This window comes from Tarenaya hassleriana, unplaced genomic scaffold (assembly GCF_000463585.1).
Source record: "Tarenaya hassleriana unplaced genomic scaffold, ASM46358v1 Cleome35, whole genome shotgun sequence".
Lineage (NCBI taxonomy): Eukaryota > Viridiplantae > Streptophyta > Magnoliopsida > Brassicales > Cleomaceae > Tarenaya > Tarenaya hassleriana.
The window spans coordinates 553,532-563,404 of record NW_010966617.1 but is presented as its reverse complement, the minus strand read 5'-3'; the positions used below and the strand labels follow the sequence as shown (position 1 = coordinate 563,404).

At 38.3% G+C, this 9,873-nt stretch overlaps 3 protein-coding genes across 4 annotated transcripts in view; 2 read left to right on the top strand and 1 right to left on the bottom strand.

Moving 5' to 3' along the window:
- LOC104821995 (floral homeotic protein APETALA 1-like) overlaps positions 1–2,877 on the top strand; it is a 4,543-nt gene extending 1,666 nt beyond the window's left edge. The window contains exons 2-8 of the mRNA XM_010553057.1: positions 107–185; positions 342–406; positions 549–648; positions 796–837; positions 1,255–1,296; positions 2,032–2,216; positions 2,517–2,877. Of these exons, the coding sequence (XP_010551359.1) occupies positions 107–185; positions 342–406; positions 549–648; positions 796–837; positions 1,255–1,296; positions 2,032–2,216; positions 2,517–2,613 (610 nt within the window). The 3' untranslated portion in view covers positions 2,614–2,877. The remainder of the gene's footprint in view (positions 1–106; positions 186–341; positions 407–548; positions 649–795; positions 838–1,254; positions 1,297–2,031; positions 2,217–2,516) is intronic.
- Positions 2,878–3,027: 150 nt separating this feature from the next.
- Positions 3,028–4,700, bottom strand: LOC104821994 (E3 ubiquitin-protein ligase At3g02290). Of its 2 annotated transcripts, none has more exons than XM_010553055.1 (5): positions 4,622–4,700; positions 4,203–4,324; positions 3,537–3,741; positions 3,298–3,407; positions 3,028–3,128 (listed from the first exon to the last, which is right to left on the bottom strand). In XM_010553055.1, the coding sequence occupies exons 2-5, from the start codon at positions 4,317–4,319 to the stop codon at positions 3,105–3,107; spliced, it is 456 nt and encodes a 151-aa protein (XP_010551357.1). In that variant the 5' UTR covers positions 4,320–4,324; positions 4,622–4,700; the 3' UTR covers positions 3,028–3,104. The 2 variants fall into 2 exon arrangements, with proteins under 2 accessions (XP_010551357.1, XP_010551358.1); XM_010553056.1 differs by lacking the exon at positions 4,622–4,700 and adding an exon at positions 4,451–4,513.
- Positions 4,701–4,997: 297 nt separating this feature from the next.
- Positions 4,998–9,873, top strand: part of LOC104821991 (nucleolar protein 14) — a 5,321-nt gene continuing 445 nt past the window's right edge. Inside the window, exons 1-13 of the mRNA XM_010553051.2 lie at positions 4,998–5,397; positions 5,504–5,666; positions 5,847–5,926; positions 6,045–6,104; positions 6,194–6,388; positions 6,608–6,737; positions 7,264–7,952; positions 8,095–8,287; positions 8,393–8,586; positions 8,692–8,796; positions 8,901–9,040; positions 9,146–9,424; positions 9,520–9,870. Of these exons, the coding sequence (XP_010551353.1) occupies positions 5,053–5,397; positions 5,504–5,666; positions 5,847–5,926; positions 6,045–6,104; positions 6,194–6,388; positions 6,608–6,737; positions 7,264–7,952; positions 8,095–8,287; positions 8,393–8,586; positions 8,692–8,796; positions 8,901–9,040; positions 9,146–9,424; positions 9,520–9,790 (2,844 nt within the window). The 5' untranslated portion in view covers positions 4,998–5,052 and the 3' untranslated portion in view covers positions 9,791–9,870. The remainder of the gene's footprint in view (positions 5,398–5,503; positions 5,667–5,846; positions 5,927–6,044; positions 6,105–6,193; positions 6,389–6,607; positions 6,738–7,263; positions 7,953–8,094; positions 8,288–8,392; positions 8,587–8,691; positions 8,797–8,900; positions 9,041–9,145; positions 9,425–9,519; positions 9,871–9,873) is intronic.

Sequence of the window (9,873 nt, the reverse complement as noted above, 5' to 3'; positions counted from 1 at the left end):
CTTTCTCTCTTTTTCTTCATATATATATATATATATATATGAATTAGTTGGCGTGTAAGTGCATATGTTTGTATTGAGACTAACCCTAATTTGTGTTGAAAAACAGCATGGAGAAGATACTTGAGCGGTATGAGAGGTACAACTACGCCGAGAGACAGCTCGTTGCTCCTGACTCGGACATAAATGTATGTTTTTAGTTGGATCTTTTGAGTTTTTGGATCCAAGAATGTGTATATATATATATATATATATTGTATATCCAGTCCCGAGTTCGAACCCTTAACCTTCGATATTATGGTGATTAGACCAATGGTTTACATGCGAAAAATTGTGAGGTGCAGGGGAACTGGGCAATGGAGTATAACAGGCTTAAGGCTAAGATTGAGCTTTTGGAGAGAAACCAAAGGTACACTCATATGGGCATATATATATATACACACACACACTGTATATCCATAAATATACATATGTATCTATATATATGTATATTGTTGTTGTTTTTACGATCAAACGAAAGTGTTAACGATATGATGTTTACCAATTCGCAGGCATTATCTGGGAGAAGACTTGGGCTCAATGAGCCTCAAGGAACTCCAGAATCTTGAGCAGCAGCTGGACACTTCTCTTAAGCACATTCGCTCCAGAAAAGTATGTACACTTGTATATATATATATATATATATATAGGGATTTACATATACACATGCATATGTGTATATATAAGTGGTCTGAATCTTGCGTAATCACTTATGTTAATTAATCAAATTAATGATTAAGTTGATTGGTTTATACGCAGAATCAACTCATGTCCGAATCCATCAACGAGCTGCAGAGGAAGGTAAGAGAAACCACTTCATCTCTCAAGGCCATTTATATGCGTGTGGAATATATACAAAACCATATATTACGTTAATCCGTGTACATTGACAACATAATAACGCGATTATATGCACAATGTGTATATATATATATTATATAGTGCCTGAGAGCAAATGTGTATAATTCATTAATGACACTATATTGTGTTCATATTCAAAGCCATTCGTATCATGTTTCTTCTTTTTTCAATGCTTTTCTTGATCAATATTTATTCACATTTTTTTTCTGATTAAAATACATATGTATATATGTATCGCACATACATTAAAACAAAGTCACTAGCCGATTACGTACAATGTGTAAATATTAAAAGAGTGAATAGATTATAGATGTACGGGGGGAGAGCTAACAAACCGTGCCGTTTTGGAAATGACAGGAGAAGGCTATACAGGAGCAAAACAGCATGCTGTCCAAGCAGGTATAACACGTTTTTGCATTACTTTTGCTCACTGTTATTCTACTGTTACGTCCACTATATATGAATGCCACACCATGCAATTCTATCTATACACCTATATCTACCTCTTGATATGTTCAATTTTTATTTATTTATTTTAAAATCTTGCTTTTATAATATTTTTTCTGTTTAGGGTAATCATCAGTTTCACGTAGATGGGTTTTGTCCCTTAAGTATTAAGGTTGTTCCCTTGATCGAAATCTCTCAATCATATGATAAGAGAAAACGTCTTATTCACAATCTCACCGTCTGATACATCTTGTATATGTACATATTATATACACACACATATATACATATATGCATGTCATATAGCTACTTTGACTAGGATGGGTTTTTGGATTGAATATTGGATAGCCACTATAACTAGATATGTAGCACGATTACACACAGACACACACACACATACATATATATATATATGTGTGTGTATGGTTCAAACTGTGGAGCAGAGAATAAATGAAATCTAGCTACTAGCTATGAGAAACATGAAAGAAGCTCATTGTATTGTAAGGAATTGGTCACAAAATGGGAAATTAAGTGTTGGCTTGGCATATAATGATATATGTTACAACCATTTTTATATATATATGACGGCCCACTTTGACAACAATTGATACAATTTGGTAACATTTAATTTTGGTGCGTGTATATATGTGTTTGTGTGAAAAATGGAAATTTTGTACGTATGTATAGATCAAGGAGAGGGAGAAGGTCCTTAAGGCGCAACAAGACCATTGGGAACAGCAGAACCATGGCCGCAGTTTCATGCCTCCGCAACCGCTACCCGTGCCACCGCCGCCTCCTCCTCCGTCTCTGCCACATCATCCGCACCACCCTTTCATGTTCCCTCATGACGCTTCTCCTTTCCTCAACATGGGGTAATGTTAAATCCTTTCATGTCATATAATTTCAGTCCATCTCTTCTCATTACAATCTGATTGCATTAGCATCATATATACCCATTGATTACAGATATAAAAAGATGCATTTTTTTTCCCTTAAGGATGTGTACTTAGAGTTGATTTTATAACTGCGTCTATGCTTGTAGTAAAGATTTCATCTTGCGGCTGTATGCGTATATGATATGTTTCATATATATATATATATATACACATTTCTATATAAATGTATGCAAATGAATGTGTAATAAGTTGTTATTATATATGACTGTGATGCAGCGGAATGTACCAAGAAGATCCAACGGGGATGAGGAGGAACGATCTCGACCTAACTCTTGAACCCATTTTCGATTGCAACCTTGGCTGCTTCACATAATATATATATATATATATATATAGCGGTAATTAATAATAACAAATAGCCATAGCTTATATTATGACTATTTGTTCATAATTATTAGCAAGCTTTTGCTTTTGGTATGTGTGACGGCAACAACCACAATGTAATATTATGGGCCGGAGAGAGAGAGCACGAGGGATAACACAAGATTTGCTCGAACATTTCTCACCCTATGATAATTTGTGATTTGTAATTTGAATTTCTGTTTGTTTAGTTTTATATATCACTTGTTTGTACGTACGTATAATATTTTTTCGTGAAATTATTATTATAGTTCTTTCCTCAAATAGATGACCAGAAAGATTCTGGCTAGAACTTTCAAGAAGAGAGACAAATAAAGATTTGCATACAAAAAAATAATAATAATTAAAAATACAAGAAAAAAGCTTTTGAAAATTGGTGAAATTAAACAGCCTCCGAGGATTCTTTGAGTATGCCTTTTCAAGATTTGCTACACAACCTCAGTTTCATGGCTCCAAGAAAAGCATCATCTGCAGAAACACGATCTCAATCAACTGAATAAACATGTAATAAAAGGGCGCTTTTCTTTTCTGAGAAGCTATATATATACATATAAGTATATATACACTTGCATCTACATGTATATATCAATTATGGTTGTGTATATACATATATGCATGCATGTGTGTGTATGTATACCTTGGCACAAAAGGGACAAGCTTCACTTCTCTCCATCCATTCATAGATGCAGCTAAGGTGGAAAATGTGGCCACATTGTAGAGCTACCCTTGGATTTTGGTCCGTATAATCTATATATCTCCACAAGTAACAAGGATTCCAAATTAGCCTTGATCAAAAAACATATATTATAGAATTACTATCCATATATATATATGTATGTAAGATTTAGCCTTTTTTTTTTTCTTTTCTTCTTTTACCTTCGAAACAGGTCGGACAAACATCTTCTTCTTCTGATATATCGGCGAAGTAACCCTCATGGATTTTCAATTTCGAAGGCGAGGCAGTCGATAACGTTTTTGATGATTGTAAGAGATCGTTTATGAAATCAGAACTCGGGTTTGCTCCATTTGAATCAGACATTGGTTGATTTTCCCGGGCATGATTTCTCAACACTTCTTCACACTGAAAGATGAGTGGTAAACAATGCAACTTTGAAAAATTCTGAAACTTTCATATATATATATATATATATATAGAAGTTAATTAATCTTCTACTAATATATCATTAACAGCTAAACAAAGCTAACTAACTTATAATCAAACCATGCTTATGACGTAACATAAATTATATAGATAGAGAAAATAAACATGAGATCTATATATATATATATATATATATATTCACATTTTACCAAAAACAGAACAAAAACAAACATGAGATCTATAGTATATTGTTCCACAGAATCCATGGTTATGTCATGTCCGACGATTACTCTGAAAAATACTATATTTTGATTTATGGAAATCTCATAAAAGGAAATACAGATATGGGAAAATTCATGAATATATGGGTTATTATTTATTCTTAGAGAAGGAAATAAAAGTGGAATAAAAGGAAATTAGGGTTTAGAATCTGCAGGTACCTTGCGCGCAAAGTTACTGCCAACGAAGCTTTGGGAATGGGCGGATCCGATTCCAGATGCATTGTCGCGTTCGTCTTCATGGTCGGAAAATCGAAGACAGCTCAATAACACACCCATGTTTCCTGAAATTGTTACGAAAAAATCAAAGTGAATTCAGAGATTTCCCTGTTCGATGGCATTCCCATAAATCTGAGAACGAAATCTATATATATGTGAGACCGTTCATGGCTAAAAAGACTGGAGATTACACAATGATCAAAATCCAGATGAGAATCAAACACGTGCGTGATTATGACACTGATAACTGAGTTAAATCAATCATGACAGAACAGAGAAGACAGTGATGGAGAACACACAGAGAGAGAGAGAGAGAGAGAGAGAGAGATAGAGAGAGAGAGAGAGAGAGAGAGAGAGCCTACCTTGAATCTAATTAAGCGAGTGAAAAGAGAAGGACATCGAAGGGTTAATGGAGATTAAGAGGTTTTAATTTCGTGCGTTTGGTCCGTAATCACAGCGAGTTAAGGATTCTTAGCGTAGCAATGAGAAAAAAAAATGAGGGCAGTCGGCGGAGATTTTTGTGGGATCCCCTTCCTTTTGTGGGTCCTACCTCTTGACTTGGCGGTAATTCTGTTTGACTTATTTTGATTTCTGTATTTTCCACGTCAGTATTAGCTATTTTTTGTTAATATCGGATTTATTATCGGTTAATGGGCCAAATCGCACCCGACCCGAATCCATATTTCCTCGACCCGCCCACTTCTTCCTCCATTATTCAATACGGCGCAAGGAGGAATTCCAAAAACCCTCTGTGATATTTCGTAAGCCCTAGCCGCCCCCACCGGAGATCACCATGGCGAAGGAGAGCAAAGCGAAGAAGACGTCGAAGAAGAAGGGCGGGATGAAGACGGGACCAGAAGCCGTCGCTATGAAAGCCAAGGCACTGAAGGCCGAGAATCCGTTCGAGTCCATCTGGTCTCGCCGGAAGTTCGACATCCTCGGGAAGAAGCGCAAGGGCGAGGAACGCCGTGTCGGCCTCGCTAGGTCTCGTGCCGTCGAGAAGAGGCAGAAGACGCTGTTGAAAGAGTACGAGCAGAGTTTGAAATCTTCGGTTTTTGTGGATAAGCGAATCGGAGAGCAGAACGATGAGCTCGGAGAGTTCGATAAGGGCATCATTAGATTGCAGCGTGAGCGTCAGGTAAGCTAATCACAAGCAATTGGAGAGGGAAAATTTTGAAATTTGAGAATCTTATACTTTACTCATACTATGCTCAAGCAACTTAGTGAAATTTGTTTCCTTTTAGTTGAAACTAGGGAAGAAGAGCAAGTACAATCTGTCTGATGGAGAGGAAGACGATTATGATGGTCCAGTTCTTGGTGCTCTATCTGAAAGGGATGATTTTGACGCTGGAATTTTTTCGGATGATGATCTTAAAGACAATGATTGGGAAGCTGGTGGATCAAACAGTATGCATTCTTTTTTGGTGTTCTCTTACATTGTTACACATGTCAGTCAGTGCAAAAGATCGACTTCTTGTCATATGATTTTTCACCTCACTGGAAAATTTGATTTTCAACCCAATGTTGATTTCTTCAGCTCTTGTTGTGAGGTTGATACTGAGTCATATATCACTTTGTCATACATAGGAAAATCGGACATCCTGAAGCATATAAACAGAAATAAACGGCGTGGCCCATCAGAGGAGGGATTTGAAGGAGAGGAAGAGGTATGTCAAAGTTGTAATCCTTTCCGCATGTATGGGTCACTGAACAGAGTTTTTTTGTATATTTATCTCGACGATTGACGCGTAACCCGTTCATTGTTTTTCCTTATTCTTTCTGCAGAGCCATAAAAGCAAGAAGGAGAGAAGGGAGGAGATGATCATGAAATGCAAAATTGCCAGGGTGACTATTCAGTAGTTGTCCATGTATTTTGCTGGTCCATGGCATGTCGCTTTACTGTTGGTTATTAAGTTTATCTTCTTGTTTCTCAGATGGAGAAAGCTAAACGGAAGGAGGAAAATGGAAAGCTGATGGATGATCTGGATAAAACCTTCAAGTCGTTAGTGGAGTCTCGGGTGATAGCGTCATTAACTGAACCAGAAAAGATGAATGCCCTAAAAGCTCTTGTTAAGGGGACTCCCAAGGAGCATGTTAAAAAGGATGAGGCACCTGTCAGTCAAACAAAGGTATTGCAACATAATGAGATTGTATTGAACTCGTGTTTTTCGTACATTGGTCAGGCTTTCACTCATATTCTGTTAAGTTTTGCCATTTTTCTTGTGAACTCCGATTACAAATCACAGTTGCTTATGTATCAACGAGAATTTTGTCCTTTATACCTATACCATGTAAGGTACTATCTGATTCCCACTGTTGAAAGCTTAGCTAGATATTTTCTTTCACAGGAACAACTTGATTCTTATGAAAAACTAGTGCATGAAATGGCGATGGATATTCGTGCTCGCCCTTCAGATAGAACAAAGACACCTGAAGAAATTGCGCAGGAAGAGAGAGAACGACTGGAGGCCCTAGAGGTATGCTTGTGCAAATACCATTACAGTAATTCTAAACATTGACAGGGTTTTGCATAAGCATTGTTCACCATGATTACGTCATCATTAATTATGGGAGGCATTTCTTTTCACACAGATCTTCTGCTGCGCATAACGAGAATGCGTGATCAACTGTACAGAATTCAAGAGCACAAAGGAAAGAACTTTACCACAATCTGCACTTCCAAGGGCAGATATACATATAACTAAAGTGCCTGTAGGCAGAGGAAATACAACTTCATATCTCTCAAACTGAAAACAAGGCTTCATAGGACTAAATCTGGTAATGGCAAACACTTCGGAAGAAGGCTCTAACACTCATAAGCATCGTAAACACAAGCGAAATCGACTCAAAAAAAAATCAGGGGCATTCCCAGAAAACCTAAACACGATCGAAGGCGGGAACTTTCCCTCCCAATATTTCGAATTAACCCCACAACGCCTAAACCCTTTCAAGAAAAATCGAGAAAAGCAATCGAACTGGGGCGAATTCTGGAAATTAAGGTTTAAAGAGCGTAAGAAGAGGATGCAGGCAACTGATGACTTGAGTGACGAGGATGATGAAAACAGTGATCGGGAATCTATCAAGAAGTCGAGGGCCATTTCTGGCGATGATCTTGGTGATTCTTTTCTAGTGGATGAAGAAGCCAGACCAAAAAAAGGCTGGATTGACGAAATTCTTGAAGGAAGGGATAATGATAATTCTGATAGCGAGGAAGATGATGGTTCTTCCGATGATTCAGGAAGCGAAGGTGGAGAATTTGACATTGACGAGGAGGACGATGATGAAGATGACGATGAAGATGAGCAAGGAAAGGCTCTTTATTTAAAGGATTGGGAACAAAGTGATGATGATGAGCTTGGAGCAGAGCTGGATGATGATGAAACTCATGATAGCGATGATGCTGATGAGGATGAAGAAATGCAGCCTAGAGTTCATAAAAAGACTAAGAAGAATGATGTTGGCCAGTGTGGCAAAGGAGACAGATTATCTGGAAAAGAGAAGGAAAAATCTCGAGATAAGGAGCAGAGCTCAACTCAGCATGACATCCCGTTCTTGATTGAGGCCCCAAAGAATTTTGAGGAGCTGATTGCCCTTGTGGAAAATCATTCCGATGCTGATATTCTTGTGATTGTCAACCGAATTCGAGCAACAAATGCCATTAAGCTCGCTGCTGAAAATCGAAAGAAAATGCAAGTAAGATTTTTCGTTTGCTGTCAAAGATTTCATTCACCTGTAACTTGTTTTGTAGTTTTCTGTTGCTCAAGTTTTTCAGGCCCTTGAATCTGCTTCTATGCCTTTACCCTCTTCTGAATATGTTTAACTGTCTCCTGGCCAGGTCTTTTATGGTGTTCTCTTACAGTATTTTGCCACTCTTGCAAACAAGAAGCCCTTGAAATTTGAGATACTAAATTTGCTTGTCAAGCCATTGATCGAGATGAGCATGGAGATTCCTTACTTCGCTGCAATCTGTGCTCGTGAACGGCTCTTAAGAACCCGAATACATTTTTGTGAGGCTATCAAGAATCCTGGTGCGCAGTAACTTTAAGACCTTGACTTTATTAGTTCCTTTTAACCTAAACTAACATGTCTTTTGCAGTTTTTTACTGACCAGTTGAGAAATATTTATTCTTCAGAGAACGGATGTTGGCCTTCCACGAAAACACTATTTCTCTTAAAGCTGTGGTCTATGATTTTCCCATGCTCCGATTTCCGCCATGCCGTGATGACTCCATCCGTATTGTTGATGTGTGAATATCTCATGCGTTGTCCCATCTCCTCTGGTCGTGATATTGCCATTGGATCTTTTCTCTGTTCCATGGTTCTCTTGGTGAGGAGATGTGATCCACCTATTTTTCCTGGCTTCCATTCTCAATTCGTTAGAAGAGCATGTATGGTCTTGCCTCTGAAGGATTTTCCCTTTTTCCTCCTGTAGGTTGCTAAACAATCTCAAAAGTTCTGTCCTGAAGCTATATTATTCCTCCGAACTCTCTTGATGGCTGCGTCAGATAAAAAGTCAGCACCGTCTCAGGAATCTGAGGTATCTCGGTTCCCAAAACTTTTGCATTAGATTGGCAAAACTGTAGAAAGTGTTGTTATCATCATATTTCTGAATTGACGGTAATCTTGTTTGTTATGTTGCAGTTCTACCATCTTATGGAATTGAAATCTCTGAGTCCCCTGTTGCAAATACAAGACCATGTAAATGAAAATAACCCTCTCAACTTCTTTTCAATTATGGATATGCCTGCAGATTCTCCCTTTTTCAGCTCTGATGACTTCAGGTAAAAAGTCTTATCACAAACTTGCAGACAAAACTCTTTAGAGAACACAGAATCCCGATGATATATTGCCCGTGTTACTGAATTATGGTCCTGGAATATGTACAGGGCGAGCGTTCTCTCTTGCATAGTTGAGACTCTTAAAGGGTTTGTGGAGATAAGTGGAGGACTGAACTCATTCCCGGAGATCTTTTTGCCTATTTCGCCGTTGTTGCACGAAATCAGTAAGCAAGGAAAATTTCCAGAAGCATTAAAGAAGAATTTCGATAATGTGGCTCAGCTCATCGACGAGAAAGCAGGGGCACATCACGTGAAGCGTGAACCACTTGTTATGCGCAAACATAAGCCAGTGCCCATCAAGATGGTCAATCCCAAATTCGAAGAGAAGTAAGTAGTTGTTTTCTTCATGTCATTGCCCTCTTACACTTAACGTTCACAGACCCAACTCTCTCTGACCCGAGATGATGTTATCTTTTGTACAGCTTTGTTAAGGGCAGAGACTATGATCCAGACAGACAACGTGCCGAGGTAAGAAAGCTGAAGAAACTGATAAAACAGGAAGCAAAGGGGGCAATAAGGGAACTGAGAAAAGACAGCTACTTCATGAGCGAGGTGAAAGCGAAAGAGAGAGTGGAACATGAGCAAGAAAGAGCAGACAAGTATGGCAAAGCCCTGGCTTTCCTGCAAGAACAAGAACATGCTTTCAAGTCTGGTCAACTTGGTAAAGGCAAAGGCACGAAGAGAAGACGTTGATATACTTCTGCAACTGTTCTTACATTGTCGCTTGAAACAAAAAAAAATGCCAGAAATTTTACCACCCCCAAATTCTGTAGGGA